Raw genomic sequence first — 17597 nt, 5'->3', positions numbered from 1 at the left:
ACAAGATTCCGAGAATCAGTTTCTCACCAAACTGAACTCAAAACTCGAAAAGATCAATTTTAATTGTGAGTGTTTATTCAACCCCTCTTCTAAACACTCTTGTTTCGTTAATCAATCCTATCAGGGTCCAATCCTTATCAGTCCTTTGGGAACCCACATTTGTACAATTCTTGGTGACCTTGTACTTCGGGTGTCCAAATATGTTCATGCAACAGAAGTCTGCTATTTCTAATAGTATGCATCTTAGAATGTTGTTCTTCCCTTCTGTTTGTGTTGTCTGGCCTGTATCTCTTCTGAACAGGTCTAGAATTATAGTACTGGTAGTTTTTAACCTTCATAGAAGATTGTCCTTCTGAGTTAAATCCTCTACTAGATCCAGAACTCTAGTGAACTCTCCCCTTAGGTTAAACATAACCCAGACCATAATGCTTCCTTCTGTTAGTCTGATCTACAGTCCTTTCAACTCTAACAGTTGATACTTCAGGTTCATATACCATACTGGATTTAACAAAGTGAATGAAATTCCCTTTGCCTTTATCTAGTTCTGGCTTAGTACCCATTTCAGAAGTGCTTTCATTATTGCTGAATCCGAGACCACTTCTGTCACCAGATTGCTTCCGCAATTCTTGCATCTTCTCTAAAGAAACAGAAGAATTGTTCCATGAATTTACCAGTAGTGATAGCTTCTGATTTTCAGATCTCATTGTCTGGTATTCTGCATTTACTCTTTCATTCTCAGTTTTCAACTTACTTATCTCAACTTTTAGATTACTACAGTTGTTTTCTTGCAAGAAATAAACTTACTGATTTGATCTTTTAAGTTTTGATTTTCAGTCTTAACTTCCTCGAATGTATGAGAAAGTCTTGAGTTCTCTTCCACCATGTCATGCAGTGCATTAACCAAATCAGTTCGTGTAAATTCATTAGAGTCAAAATCGAATACCTCTCCAGATGTTGAGGTTGATTCAATGTCTGTCATAAGGCATTTGACTTCTTCTGCATCGTTGTCGCTAGAATGATCATCTGAATCAGAAGACTCAGAGCTAGAATCTGCCCACTTGGATTTGCTTTCCTCAGCCATCATGGCTTTGCGATCGCTTCTAGACTTCTTGCCATTCCGCTTGTATTCCTTTTTCTTCTGGTCATCCTTCTTGGGCTTCGGGCAATCAGCAATAAAGTGACCAATCTTTCCACAGTTAAAACACGCCATGTCACCAGGTGTTGAATCCTTCTTGAAGTTCCGGTTAGGGTTTTGGTAAGCTCGATGATTCTTCTTCATGAATCTGGACAATTTTTTCACAAATAGAGATATAGCATCATTGCTGATCTTTTCAGCAGTCATTTCAGAAGTGCTCTCAATAATGGAAGCAGGTACTGCTTGTGGAACAACTACAGCAGCAGGAGTAGTAATAGTTGTGGCAGTAGTAGCAAGAGCCTTAGTAGGTAGATTAGATGAGGACTCTTCTCCGCTTCTCACTTCCAGTTCGAACTCATAGGCTTTTAAGTCAGCAAACAAGTTATGCAGTTCTAACTTGTTCAGATCTTTTGATACTCTCAAAGCCATGGTTTTTACATCCCATTCTCTGGGCAGAGCTCTCATTACTTTGAGTACTATTTCTCTGTTGCTGTGCTCTTTACCCAGAGCTGCTAGTTCATTAACCAAGCTGCTGAAACGTTCATCATCAAACTCATTTAGAGTTTCACCAGCTTTCATTTTAGATTTTCAAAGTTCTGCATTGCTACAGACAGTTTATTTTCCTTTGTCTGCTCATTTCCTTCACATATTTGGATGAGATTTTCCCAGATTTCTTTTGCGGTAGAGCACGTTTTGATCATGCTGAAGATGTTCTTATCAAGAGTTTTATACAGAATGTCCTTTGCGATGTTGTCAAGATTGGATTTTTTTTTAATCTTCGCCAGTCCATTCGTTTCTTGGTTTTTCAACCATTTACGGCGCACCATTAGTACCAGCAACAACTGTATTAGGCTTTAAAATCTTCAATGGACCATCTGTGATGACATACCACATGTCATCATCTTGAGCTACAAGGTGAGCTTGCATCCGGATCTTCCAGTCATCAAAGTCTTCTTTTGAGAACATGGGAATCTTGCTAAAATGTGCCATAACTGTTGTAAATTTCCAGAACAAGAGAAATCTGCTCTGATACAACTTGTTGGGGATCGATGTCGAGTTTAGAGGGGGGTGGATAAACTCTTTCCTTTGATAATAGTTTTTGCAAAGGGTTCTAGAATCCTGTTAGAGATTGTAGCTGTTCTTGTTCAAGCGTAAGTCCAGCAGATCACAATAATAAGTGCGGTAATGATCCGATGGAGTAAGGTGAAAATAATAATAACAGTAGGGAGTAGAACAGTATTTGTTTATGGAAGTTCGAAGATAAAATCTTCTACGTCTCCCCTTCTTCTGTTTCCAGAAAGTATCACTAAAAGACTTTGGATTTTACAGTACAATACTTGTACACACCCACTCCAGCAGGACTTATCTTTTGCCTACTGAAACTCTTAGTAACAAATCACAATATAGTTTAATACAACAAGGTTCAGGAAAAGATTCTTTTCCAGATTACAAACTCTTCTTCAAAAATTATCGAAAATTGTATATCTTCAAGAGGTGAAGAAACAGCAGTACAAAATGATCTCCAAGGATCAGATGTAAGATATGAGGCGTGTACTGCTTTTCTTGTAAGTTGAGCTTTGAAAGATAACAATTGGTTCGCGGTTGCTCAATGAAATGTTAGATAGATAAATTTCCTTTTAAAATAATCAACGTCTCTTCTAAAATGGTTTGATCCATAAATATATAGAGATAACTCGAGTCCAACGTCTATAATTGAAAACGGCTCCTTGACTTCTGATGAGAACAGCTTTATTTCCTAAAAAAGATCCTGCATAAAGCTTTCAACACAATCAGTCTTGTTTTATACCAAAACTGGTAAGACGAATTAAATGACTTCGTACAGCATTGATGGTGCAATTAATGCTTAGTACTAGGTAAAGTAACGGTAACATTTAAGATAGAAACAATTGAGTAAAGGCCGTTAAGTACTGATCTAGTGAAGTCAAGTTCTGCTTCTGATTTCTAAGCCTTTGAGTACTAAGTACTGCTTCTGGTTTCTAAGCCTTTGAGTACTAAGTACTGCTTCTGATTTGAGAAAATCGACAGCTTCTGCTTTTTATTGACTACTATTAATTTCTATTCCTACTGGTTTTGGTTCTCATCACCACAACTACATTAAGTCTAACAGAAGTAGAGTTCGAGATAAATTTGGTACTGGTGATGCCCAAATTTCCAATGCATTGTACCGAATTTCTCTAGATGAACTCAAGGAGCTAAAAAAACAACTCCAAGAGTTGTTAGACAAAAAGCAGATTAGGACAAGTGCGTCACATTGGGGAGCTCCATTCCTATTTGAAACGAAGAAATATGAAAGTATGAGATTGCGTATAGAAAACAAAGAACTCAATAAGATCACAATCAAGAATAAATATAGTCGATATGAGGCGTGTACTGCTTTTCTTGTAAGTTGAGCTTTTTGAAAGATAACAATTGGTTCGCGGTTGCTCAATGAAATGTTGGATAGATAAATTTCTTTTTAAAATAATCAAAGTCTCTTCTAAAATAGTTTGATCCATAAATATATAGAGATAACTCGAGTCCAACGTCTATAATTGAAAACGGCTCCTTGACTTCTGATGAGAACATCTTTATTTCCTAAAAAAGATCCTGCATAAAGCTTTCAACACAATCAGTCTTGTTTTATACCAAAACTGGTAAGACGAATTAAATGACTTCGTACAGCATTGATGGTGCAATTAATGTTTAGTACTAGGTAAAGTAACGGTAACATTTAAGATAGAAACAATTGAGTAAAGGTCGTTAAGTACTGATCTAGTGAAGTCAAGTTCTGCTTCTGATTTCTATGCCTTTGAGTACTAAGTATTGCTTCTGGTTTCTAAGCCTTTGAGTACTAAGTACTGCTTCTGATTTGAGAAAATCGACAGCTTCTGCTTTTTATTGACTACTATTAATTTCTATTCCTACTGGTTTTGGTTCTCATCACCACAACTACATTAAGTCTAACAGAAGTAGAGTTCGAGATAAATCTGGTACTGGTGATGCACCAATTTCCAATGCATTGTACCGAATTGCTCTAGATGAACTCAAGGAGCTAAAAAAATAACTCCAAGAGTTGTTAGACAAAAAGCAGATTATAAGTTCACGACAACACTATTCGGATTGACAATTACCCCAATAGTCGTTATGGACCTTATGAACAGAATGTTCAAAATGTTCCTTGAAAAATTTATAATGGTATTCATCGATGACATCCTTGTCTATTCTCCCAGCGAGGAAGAACACAAAGAGCACATCCGCCTAGCTCTACAAAAATTAAAGGAGAGAGAGATATACGCCAAATTCTAGAAATTTCAACTCTGACTAAGATGTGTGATATTCATGGATCACGTGATATCGGAATCAGGAGTATCAGTGGACCCAATAAAGTATAGGCAATTATAGATTAGTCGAGAAATAAGAATGCAACCGAAATTAGAAGTTTTTTTTGGATTACCAGGCTATTAGTGGAAATTCATCGAGGGCTTCCCTTCAATAGTCGTGTCACCAACAAGACTCACACAAAAAAAAATCCAAATTCAACTGAAGCAAGGGATGTAATAAGAGCTTTCAAACATTAAAGGAGAAGCTAACATCTACACCAGTGTTGGTATTTCCTACTAAGGACAAAGATTTTACCATCTACAGCGAAACATCAAAAGAAGGTCTCAGATACGTACTCATGCAAGACAGGTGAGTCAACTGAAGCCATATGAGCAAAACTACCCTACTCATGATTTTGAGTTGGCAACAATGGTCTATGCTTTGAAAATTGGGGGCACTACCTCTATGGTGCCAATGCGAAATATTCAAAGACCACAAAAGCCTCAAGTATTTGGTCACTCAAAAGAAATTGAAGATGAGGCAAAGACAGTGAATAGAGTTTTTCAAGGACTATGACTTGACAACAAGCTACCACCTTGGCAAAGCAAATAAGGTAGCTGATGCTTTGTGATAGGAACGGTTTGGGGGAAAATCGTTGAGCTACAATAGCTCGGTTCTTGAAATATTGAACACCGATGAATTAAATCGAGTTTGATATGAAATCAAGCGGAAAACACTCGAAATAATCCTTCGTAGAAACCGATTAAACATTTTGTAAACCATTTAAAATATATGCAAGTTGAATGAGTAAAAATATTTTGGTCGAAGCATTTTATCAAACACTTGATATACAATATTTTGGTATTTGAAGAACACATAAAATGCTTCAACAATGCATCTTTAAAACTATGAAAATAATATGCAATTAACAAATAGACAAAAATTTGTTTATGGATGTTCGGAGACTTCAAATGCTCCTACGTCACCCCTTCTTCCCCTTGGGAAAGATTCACTAGACTTTGATTTATACAACTCTTTGTACAAACTCACTCATCTAGGACTTTACCCACTGCCTAAACTGAACTCCTAGCACTCAATATTGTAGGCAACACCTCACAATCAGCATATTGTTTAATGTCTCATATGCAAAAACTACATACACAAGTTTATTGTCTTTGTGTAAGACTCACTCAACTAATCTTTGAAGTTCAACTCCCTTGTATATGTGTGAGTGATTGTGTGTGCGGAATTTATCGTTTACAGTGTACATCTCAAATGTATCCTCACACAAAGGCTTGTGCTCTCAACTAGCTGATATATTCATGCTAACTGCCCATGCTTTGAATCCCCTTGGAAAGCTCTTGTTTGATCTTCAAGATGATGTATTTATAAGCCCCAACAATGATATATACGTTAGACACAAGAATATGACAGTTTGGAAAGTTTCTGTACTGTTTCTGAAATTGCAATGGTCAAATTCGTCTTGCTGGACATTTTCACGACTGTTCAACTCTGGTCAACTCAACTGATTGTTCAGTTCAACTGGTCAGCAGCTGGTTCAGTTCAGTTGGTCTGGTCAACTAGTCTTCAGCTGGTCTGATTCAGTTCAGTTTCAGCCGGTGTGCTGAAATCAGCCTAGCTGATTTCAGTTTGTGCGGGACTAGTAGATTCATTGTCATTTATCTGTATTTTACGCTTCGATTCAGACTTTGACTTCTGCAGATGATTTGTAGATCATTGTCTTATCTTTCCAACGCATACTGAATTGCTTCATTTCAATAACTGAACTGAGAGATATGACAAAAATACCGCAACTACTCAAACCCAATTGATTGTTGTCTTCGTGCGATCAGTTACGATAAGTTACGATCAATTTAACCTAGATAACATCCGAATTTACCCAACTAATGTGAAATACAACTTGTTTCAAATTGAGTTTTCTATTAAGTCCAGTTGGCGGATTGTCATTTGAATCATCCAGCTAGTAGATATCATCAAAATACCGAAGCTCGCCAGAAATTCAGTTTGTGCAGAATTCAGTTTCGGTTTGCTTCTTGTGTTTGCAACTTCACACGTGAGTAAATATGTTAGAAATACAATAACAAGTTTTGTTAACATCAAAATTAATATTGCGAACATGAAATGTTCCAACACTTTGAATCGGAAAAACATGGATAAGATAATCTTAGCATCACTCTCCGTGCAATCATGTCTTCGGAAAGATGTCAAGTTAATTTGAGTCGAGATACAACACTAGAGAAGTTCAAAGAACAAGCCAAGGAAATAAAGTCGTAAGATTTTCAAGTGGACCCAGATGGAATCCTAAGGAGTAGATGACGATTGTGTGTGCCAGACATCAACAATCTTCGATAAGAAGTGATGTAACAGACGAATAAGTCAACATTCCCAATCTATCCCGTCAGTACAAGGATGTATAGGGACTTTCTGGTGAAGCTGAATGAAAAAAAGAGATGTTGCCAAGTTTATATCCAAGTGACAAGTATGCCAACAAGTAGAAGCCGATCACCAACGACCCTGAAGGACTATTGCAACCGTTAGAATCCTAGAGTGGAAATGAAAACATATTTCCATGGATTTCGTTGTAAAATTTCCAAAGTCAATACAAAGTCATGACGAGATATGGATAATCGTAGATACACTCACAAAATATACACATTTTCTACTCGTTCGAAAGAGTTATAATCTTGACAAGTTGGTTACTTTATACATGGATAATATTATGTGGCTACATGAAGTGCCAACAAGCATCTTGTCAGATAGATATCCGAGATTTGTGTCATGTTTGTGGTAGAGCTTTCAAGAAGCGATGAGAACGAAAGTTACTATTAGTACTGCTAATCACCTTCAAACTGATGGCCAAACAAAGAGAACGATTCAAACTCTAGAGGATATGATAAGGGGCATGTGCAATAGACTTCAGTAGTAATTGAAGGGAACATCTACGCCTGATAGAATTCTCCTACAATAACAGTTATTACAACAATATTGGAATGACTCTATATGAAGCCCTTTACAGACAGAAGTGTCGATCACCACTGTACTGGGATGAAATAGAGGAGACAAACATAACAAGGCCATAATTATTCCAAGCGACAATGAAAAAAATGGCCATTATCAAAGACAGACTCAAGGCTGTACAAGACTGGCAAAAGAGTTATTCTGATCTTAAAAGGAGACCAGTGGAATTCACAGTGGGTGAAAAAACTTATATAAATTTCTCACCAATGAAAGGAATCGTAAAACTGGAAAAATTAATCATTGGTACATATGACCATTTGAAATTCTAGAGAGATTGACACATTGGCTAAAATAATAGCATTGCCACCAGATATGTCAATAATTCACAATGTTTTCCACGACTCACACCTAAGGAAATATATCCCGAACCCAAGACATGTTATGGACATTGAACCACTCATGATCAAAGGTAATTTTGAGGAAGAGATGAAATATGAGGATATCCATATTCAGATTGTGGATACTAATGACCAAGTACTGAGACGACATACCATTCTCTACGTCAAGGTGCAATGTTCCAATCACATAGAACGTGAAGCTATTTGGAAGTTTGAAGAGAAAATACAAAAACAATATCCCTACCTGTTTGAAAACTCAGCCAAACCAAGTTTTGAGGATGAAACTTCCAATAAGGAGGGAGGGATGTAAGAACCCAAATTTTTGTCATGCAATTATTTATTTAAATATAGGCATGTATAAGAATTTATTTTTGAGTTATAATAAATTCGAAAATATTAAATAATACATGGTATTTGAAATTCCAATCCAATAAATACATGAAATTCAAAATCATGTGCAAGATACACAGTAAATTCGAAATAATGCTGGATATCAACCTAATTGGAAGGAAATATTGCATACAAGGCAATTTTCTCAATAAGGAAGCTAGCAAATTTTCAGTACAATCCAAATACATTATGAACATGTACAAGAAAACGGTCTACATTCAACAATCCAGCCCATCATCAAATTTCAGAATTTAGTAATGTTATATGTATGGAAGGAGCATCTCGATATTTATGGAAGAATTATCTCAAAATTATGGAAGGAATATCAATCGAATTATGGTAAGATTTTCACCTCACCTCTATAAGTACCACCATATACTATTCGAAATTTCACACCATTCATTCACTCAAATTTTAGAGTTTTTGCTCCAAATTTTTGAAATTCATCTCCAAAATTCTGTTGTAGTTATCAAAGTTCTGTCCAAGTTTAGAAATTTATTTCTCTCTGTCAGGTACTCAGAATCTGATCTCCAATGTTCCGAATATGCTTTCATATGTTTTTAATGACATACCCAAATTTCAGCCAAATCCAACTATAAATTTTTCGTTTATAGCATTCGCAAGAAAACTGCTCAAATTTTAGGCGGGAACAACATAGCTACGAGTTTTCGTCTGTAAACAGGTTAAAACGACTTCCAAACTCGATCTCCACCTTTCAAAATTTATTTGACGTACTTGTGAAAGTTAAAGCCGATCCAACGATTCAATAAGGCGCAAGGAATTTTACAAGGCTGCTGATTTTTCGTTAGATGTGCTGCTGTGTTTTGGAAGTGCCATTTGCATGATTCTTCTGCTATTTTTGAATTTTTCCAAGCAATCATAAGGTAAGTGGGCTTGTTTTAAAATATGTTGTGCATGAATTATTTCATTTTTGAAAGTTTCGGTCGAGCACTGTTATTCTGTTTATATCCCTTGATACGATTATCGTATGTTTTAAGTTTTTGTACTGTGAGGATTCATCTGGATATGGATGGGAATCTCAATATACATGATATGTTTGTGGCCCTTAAACGGTGGGATTGTAACTGTTATACGGCCTCGCCCCCTTAGAGGAGTAAAAATTAGATACTGATATCAGTAAATCATGAAAAGTAGAGGAATCTCAGTGCCTTGGCCAAAATTATGTTTATGGTTATGATGATGAAATGTTACGAGAATCATGCTAGGCATGATATGATGTGTGATTTTCGAAATTCATGTGCATTTGTTATGTATGTGCTCGAACGACCCCCGCTTACTGAGAGATGATCATATCACTCACCCCTTACTCTATCACTCACCTCTTACTCTATCCTCCCCAGATAAGTGAGAAGAGGAAATCGAATTCTTAAATTTTCCATCGACCATGTTTACGACGTAAACCCTTCATTTCAAACATTAGTATTATTTTTATCCAGACGCTTATAGTACTATAAAACACTCTCAAAAATCAAATTATTCCCCAATACTATCTAACAAACTTAAATACCAATAATAATATCCGAGAAGATATTGAATGAAATTCCAATCGACCGAGTTACTTAAACGCTATTTCTCAAATTTTTATTTCTCAAACTAAATCATACTTCCCCATAAAGACCATAAACTTTTTTTTAAAAAAAAATTCAAAACATGCCTATTCATACGAATAACAAATTTTCGGTGCAAAATCAATGAATATTTTGATAAGAAACGTCAGAATATTTTCATATGAATTGAAAATATAATTCACAGGTATCAATGAACAATTGGCAGAATTTTATTTGAGTTTCCTACGCAATGTTACAAGTCGAAAAAGAACTTTCCTATTAAAGAAAAGACTAAATGTGGGTTGGATAAAAATAACTAGGCTTTTATCAAAATTTGACTTCGTCAAATTCTATATGGAAATTTTCCACCCAGATTATGTACCTATCGGCTCCAATACCACTTGAATGCCACATCCCAAAACTAGAGTCAGGAGATGTAAGAACCGTGTATTGTATTATCGTAAATCTTATGTTGATTATCGATAATTCATGAAATTATCACGTGATTACGTATATGATATATTTCATGACAATGGAAGTGAGATACCTTGATATGATTGGATTTGATTCTGGGGTTTGTGAACACGATGCTATTTTTGGCATTATGTGGCCCTTAAAGCATAGTCATTAGTGGCCCCGATGATTGATTGATATTTTGGATTTGATGGTGCTTTGTCGACGCTATCATATGAGTATCCCTGATTGAGGCTGGTGTGCCATCTGGAGCATTGATTTGATAGCGATTTGATTGATTCTGACATGTGCTCAGTGGATGGGCATTTGACCTGATACCTACACGACATACATGCATTGAATATCATATATCATTGTTTAGATATCTGTGGTATATATTGTGGTTACTTTAGACTGAGCTTTGCTCACCCCATAGGGGGCTGTTGTTGTCTTTGTATGTTGACAATGACAGGTATTTCAGGTTAGCAGGAGACTGGAGATGGTGCTTCTGGAGGGAGTTATGGTTGATTTGAAGTTTCGTGGTCTTTCTCAGTATATATGTATATGTATGTATATATCGGGGTATGTCCCGAGGATATGAGTTTGGTTGTATGTAGTTGTTTTGGATTACGTGTGTGCTTGTTTTATATTGTGACGTGTTGAGACGAGACGATATTGTATACTATTATAAGTATTATAATTACAATTGACACGTTTTGGGCTCATTGTAAAGAAAAATATTTACTCGTTTTCCGCTGAAATTAATTAACCCCAATCAGATTGTGTTGTAATAACGATTAGGAGTTAAGGACCCCAAAGGAGACCTCTGACGTTGTTTCACAATCATATAATCATAAAACAACAAGCTTCGTAGTAAATCAAATAATCAAAATCAGTCTATTTCATAAAATAGATAATCGTCTTTACAAGAAATTGAACTCAACAAAAACGGATAAGCGTATAACAATAAACAAAAGACAAAATAAAGAAAGATTCTTTTTATTTTTCGAATGGGGCTTAATCAAAATCCCCAGAAAGGTTCTTGTTCTTCTTTTCGACTTGTTCCTCATTCTCATATGTGGAGGGAGATTAAGAGGTGTGTATTTTGTTAAATAATCAATAAGTGAGGGTCGATCGAACACATAACAACAAACTATACATATTTATAATCATTAAGACTCGAAAGTGCCATGTCACAGGAACATGTCTCAACAAGTGTCGGGACAAGTAATAAGAAGAATGCGAAACATATATCAAATAATATATAGAACATATATAGCTCGTATTCCATGGTATTAACAGTTATTATTATCCACTGCATCAGGACCGTATAATAGTTATTCTTATCCACCGTGTTAGGGTGGTATAACAGTTATTCTTAACTACTGTGTCAGAGTCGTATAACAGTTATTCTTACTTACTGTGTCAGAGTCGTATAACAATTATTGTTACCCACCGTGTAAGGGCCATATAACGGTTATTATTACCCACCGTGTCTAGACCTTATAATTATTCTTACCCAATATGCAAGGGGTATAAAAATTTAAAAATATATTTATTTTACCATTTCCTGTCAAATCACAATAGTGCTCGAAAGTTATTTCATACTTTCAATGGGTAATATATATATATATCCTTAATCAAACTTTTCAATAATACCATGATCAAAAAACGGTTTGATATTAAAACAATTCAACAGTTTAATATTATAATCAATAAATGGTTTGAAGTAATGGTCAAGAGAAGAACATATCATATAGTGATCGATCGATTTTAATCATACTTACAAAGTAAGTGCACTTACCTTACAAAATAAGTGGGCATAATTTTTGTGAAATATACATATATAAGCTTACTTACAAAGAACGAGTGTGCAAAAATTTAGATAGACAAAAGAAAAAACCCAGTTACCATATAAAATAAGTGTGCAAAACTTTATAAAAATATATAACATATAAAAGCCCACTTAAGAAAAAAAAAGTGTGCCAAATTTTTTATATACAAAAAAAAAAAACCAATTACTCGAACTTTCTTGAATCGACATATTGAACCACTGGATCAATCAGAAAATTGGTCAGTACGTTTGAAAAGAAGTGAAATAAATTTTGAATGGTGAAGATCGGTTTGGACCTCATCTCGCACAAAATCTATGCAGCTTGTTTATGGAGGTAAGTGATGGAATTCTAACCGTTGGATTGAGCTGAATTTTAGATATCATATTTATAATGTGGTTTGATATATATATTATGAATGTTAAAGTTCAGATTCAGAGTAATTTATTGACAATGAAATATTCTGGACAAATAGAGTGTTGTTGGTTACACAATACTTTAAATTTTCGGGTTATCACACAAAACATGACATGATATTTTAATTATTATTTTTCTATTTTCAAACAAATTTTAAAAGTATGAAGACTATTTGTAAAGGTTTTTTTTCTCCATTTTAAAATTCATCAAATTGCCATACGACATAGGTGAAATAAGTAAGAATAATATTTTTGCTCTCATAACTTACACATTTTTCATATTTTGTCATGAATTTTAGTCATTTTTTACCGGTGTACGAATGTGAAATCGGACACATCAGCAATATATGACGTCACGTCGACATTCTCGATGCCATGTCAACATTCATGTGAAAAATGACTAAAATTGAAAAAAAAATGCAAGTTAGTGTACTTAGATTATTAATGAACTTATAACCATAGAGGTAACTACTATTGCCCACCGGAAAATTTCCCTAGTACACTAACTTGCATAAAGAGTTAGGAGAAACACGATTGCACAAACCACCAATATATTTCCATTTTACAGGTGTGATTATTTTTATTCCTATTATCCTATAATTTTATTGAATATTGCCAATTTAGGTAGATTGTGCTTTTCTTTTCTTTTATGGTAGAGTTTGTACTTTTATTTGTATATGTTTATATATTGAAATTGAGTTTCATTGATCGAACAAAATATTATTATGCAATTATATATAAGGTGATTACTATAAAAATGTTTTTCTGATTTTGATTAAAGATTAAGCTCCTTTGTTAAATATGTGTTGTGATTTGAGTAATAATTTTATTAGAAAGGAGTTTATATATCTAGTTCACATAATAGGCAAAAACATGTGTGAGACGGTCTCACGAGTCGTATTTTGTGAGATGTATCTCTTATTTGGGTCATCAATGAAAAATTATTACTTTTTATTCTAATAGTATTACTTTTTATTGTGAATATAGGTAGGGTTGACCCGTCTCACAGATAAAGATTCGTGAGACTGTCTAACAAGAGACCTACTCCACATAATATACGCATTTTTACAAAAGTTTTCAGATGAATTATATTTCGATCAATGCATCTGAAAACTTTGTAGATACATTTTTTTTCCTTCTCATGTATGATTTTTATGTTAACGTTTTGTAATTATTTATTTAATTTGACAAAATTTTATTTTTCAATTGAAAATAAATATTATTATTAGTTTTTATTTAGAGGTAGATTATAATGGAAAATATTAATATTTTTTTTATTTTTTTAATAAGAAAGATGATGCATCAACAAATAATCCAAATGATCCACATCATTCATTTATTTTGGATTATTAGTCGGGTTATGCGGTACATAAAGTGAACTAAGAATTTTATGTTCACACATCGGAAATCTGACATTTGGAAATAGTTGGATATTTGGACTCCGAATAAAGTTGCGGAATTTTATCAACGGTAATGATCATTCGTCTAAGAAATCATTCAGGATCAATTGTGATAATAAAACCGCTAATTATATTTAAAGAACAACTGAAACTTGTCAAAGTCAAAAGATATTGACATGAAATTTATAGTTGGAAGGAAATAATTCAGAGTGAGTGTGTGTCAATGGAGCAAGTTATTACAAACTCTATAATTGCGGATGCGTTTGTCATGGGTTGGCCACCCAAGATTTTTGGGCATGTGACACACATTGGTGTTGTCCATATAGTTAATATGCCTGTACAATGGAAGTTTGTATTCGGTTTAAGCATTGACTCATTTGACATGAGTTAAGTTTATGTACAGACTAAGGTTTATTTGAATTACTCTGAAATAAAGTGATGACTTTTATTGCGGTTTAGCATTTGGTTTAAAGTCTGTTATTAGACTCTTTGATTCATTAGGAGGACCAGTTGGAAATGCAGGTTTTATTCTGGGATCACATTTATATATTTCCATGCTACACATCCATACTTGATCTATGTTATTGATTATGCTAATATTGTGATCAGTGATGGGTCTAGTGATTTTAAATATAGCGATGACTGCTTTGGCTCAATATTGGTGTAATTGATAGACCAGATTGTTAAGGAATATTTTGTTTTAGATAGCAAGAGCTCAATCCAGTTTTTTGCATGTACAATATCCAGATAATTTATGTGGCTCAAGTGGGAGATTGTTGGAATTATTTTGTGCTCTCACATAATTTAATTAATCGTACATGAACAAGCTATCTAATAAAGGACCCAATAAAGTAATCTAATTAATTATGGGTTTCCAAAGTATTAAATAAATTGGTATGGTCCACCTTATGTGTAGAAACACAGCCCAATCAGGCCTTCTATGATAGGTTGAAGACTGTTAAGGTTATATAAGGTTATGGTCCCTAAGGCACAGAGAACACAACACAGAATATATATGGCGCACATATTCTAGATCTCGCTCTTTCTCCCATCAAAGACAAGAATAAGGTGGTCGATTCTCTGTTGCCTTGGAAGATCCATAACTCCGACGATATATCAATCAATGGATTCTGGTACATGTTCACTGTTATTTATATTTTCTGATAATTTGACATGAATTCCTGGCGTGTTGTGGTCTATGGATTTAATCACATGATTTATAGATTTATTTTATTAAATCTCCAACAAGTGGTATCAGAGCCACCTTCATGTTGAATTATGAGAATTTTGTTTATTGATGGATCAAAACAAAAAAATATGTTTTATTCTCAGATCTGAGACAATATTCTTGACTATAATTTTTTTTGGTTTCATATCTGATTTTTTAAATTTTTTTAATTTGGATCTGAATAAATTCATGTTCTTTGGATCTAGTATTTTCGAATTTTACATCCAAAATTCAGATTTATTTTCGAAAAAAAATCGAAAATTCGAATTTTCGAATTATGAATAGAGCCGCCGGATTTTGGGCCAATTGGACGTTTTCCGGCCACTTTCTGGCGACGATTGCTTAGGGGTTTTTTTTCCATCTTTCGGCGCCCATATAACCACCATTTATTGACCGGAAACCACCATAAAAGGCCTGAAATCGTGAATACTAGCCGCGCGAATTCCGTCCGTTTTTTGCTGATTTCGATCGATCTATGTCTGATTCTTGGTCGGAGATGGTATGGAGGTGGTCGGCCGTGGTAAAGTGACGGCTGGTCATGGTCCCTGCCGACTGGTTTGGCCGGAGGTGGTGGTGGCGCAGTTTTGAAGGTTAGGGTTAGGGTTTCGAATTTGAGAATTTTAGGTTGCATTTAAGGCCTTGTTTGGTTGTCCCAATTTTGAAATCTAGAATTTTAATCATTTATTAAATTTTGACTTCCGCAATTCTGATTTGTGAAAATTAAATTCGACTTTTTCAAAATTTAATTGCATGAAATAAAATCAATATGAAGTTATTTATTATTTTATCATATTTGTTTATTTCGATAAAATATTTGTGGATGAATAAATATAAAGTACAAATATTTTATTTCTTGCATATTTGTTCTTATGCTTTATTTGGCCCAGTTAAGGTAGATTAAATTTTCTTGTGAAAATTTTAAGTTAAATTGATATCTTGTATCTCAAATTTAGTGTTAAATTTAAATTTCATGTTTATAAAGTGATTTTGAGATATGTAGATATTGTTAAAGTTCAAAATAAATTGTGTTTCAATTTATGAGAAAAATAGTTGGCCAAAAGAAAGACTATTTTTTGGTCAAATTCCAAACACAATAGATTTTAAAGTGCATCTAGATCTATGAGGAAAATAATCGGCCCAAAAGAAGATTATTTTCTGGCCAGATTTTAGATTCAATATATCTTCTTCAAGTGCATTTATATCTATGCGAAAAAATAGCCGGCCCAAAAGAAGACTATTTTTTGACCAGATTGCAGACTTAATAAAAAAAATGTGTTTATATCTATGCAGAAAATAATCGGCCCAAAAGGAAGGTTATTTTTTGGCCAGATTATAAGCACATAATTATATGGTCTTAAAGTGTGTCAAATCTATGCAGAAATTAATTTGCCCAAAGGAAGATTATTTTCTTGCTAGATTGTAGACACATTATATGATATTAAATAGTGTTAAATTTATGCGGATAATGATCGGCCCAAAGGAAGGTCATTTTCTGACCAAATTTTAGCACAATATGTGGTAATAAATATGTGATAATTTTTTATTTATCCATGCATGCAATTGTCGGTCCAAAGAAAGACATATTGTAGGCCGGATTTATTATCAATATTTAATAACCATGATATTTGAGGGTACCACTTACAAATTGTTATTTTTGTTCAAAGACTAAATATCAATGTTGTGCTAGGTATTTTTTTATGGGCCCACCACCAGCATGCTTATATTTTATGATTTATTTAATTTAAATATATGCATGGACTATAATTTATTGTGAGTTTTTTGTTCTATTTTGTTATAACATCTTCTATATCTGCCAATCTGAACAACATTCCAGTACTTAATGGCTCAAACTTCAAGAAATGGAAAGAGCATGTTATGATAGTGCTCGGCTGCATAGATTTGGACTATGCGCTAAGGGAAAATCGCCCCGCACTTTTGACCAGTTCAGGAACTACTGATCACACTACAAGAAATTTTACTTTCAACAACATTCAAAAGACAACGGTTTTATCAAAAACCGTTGTCTTTTTCCCTTTAACAACGGTTTTAACAAAAACCGTTGTCTTTGTTAATTTTTTCTTTGTCAAAGACAACCGTTGTCTTTTATGGGTGAACGACAACGGTTTTAGAAAACCGTTGTCAATGAACGTGCTAATTGGTTGCAAAGAAAACGGGTTTAAAAACCGTTGTCTTTGTGCTGTTTTTTTTAATTTTTATAAGACAACGGTTTTGTTTAAAACCGTTGTCCTTTATGGGTTACAACAACGGGTTTTATACCGTTGTCTATGAGCGGGTTTTTTAGTAGCTACAACAACGGTTCTTAATACCGTTGTCTATGAGCGCGTTTTTATGTAGCTAAGACAACGGTGTTAAAAACCGTTGTTTATTAACGTCAGTGAAAGACAACGATTTTTTAGTAGCTACCACAACGGTTTTATAAACCGTTGTCTAATGTACAAATTTAGGGCCTAAGACAA

General features: G+C 34.2%; 1 protein-coding gene across 1 annotated transcript; it reads right to left on the bottom strand.

Annotated features, from left to right (window-relative positions):
* Positions 1–404: 404 nt before the first annotated feature.
* Positions 405–1714, bottom strand: LOC140971902 (uncharacterized). Its single transcript, XM_073434435.1, has 2 exons — positions 842–1714; positions 405–686 (listed from the first exon to the last, which is right to left on the bottom strand). Exons 1-2 carry the CDS (start codon positions 1712–1714, stop codon positions 405–407), a joined length of 1155 nt encoding a protein of 384 aa, XP_073290536.1.
* Positions 1715–17597: the final 15883 nt, after the last annotated feature.

The sequence above is a fragment of the Primulina huaijiensis genome, chromosome 1 (genome assembly GCF_012295235.1).
Source record: "Primulina huaijiensis isolate GDHJ02 chromosome 1, ASM1229523v2, whole genome shotgun sequence".
NCBI lineage: Eukaryota > Viridiplantae > Streptophyta > Magnoliopsida > Lamiales > Gesneriaceae > Primulina > Primulina huaijiensis.
Note: the sequence above shows the minus strand (reverse complement) of the source record. Positions and strands in the feature narration are given on the sequence as shown.

Bases quoted from the DNA above. Each gene is read 5' to 3' on its own strand.
- LOC140971902 (XM_073434435.1), bottom strand. From the start codon at position 1,714: ATGAAAGCTGGTGAAACTCTAAATGAGTTTGATGATGAACGTTTCAGC. The intron at 687-841 runs GTTAAGACTGAA...TCTGAAAATCAG, and splicing joins TTTCTCATACATTCGAGGAA to AAGCTATCACTACTGGTAAA.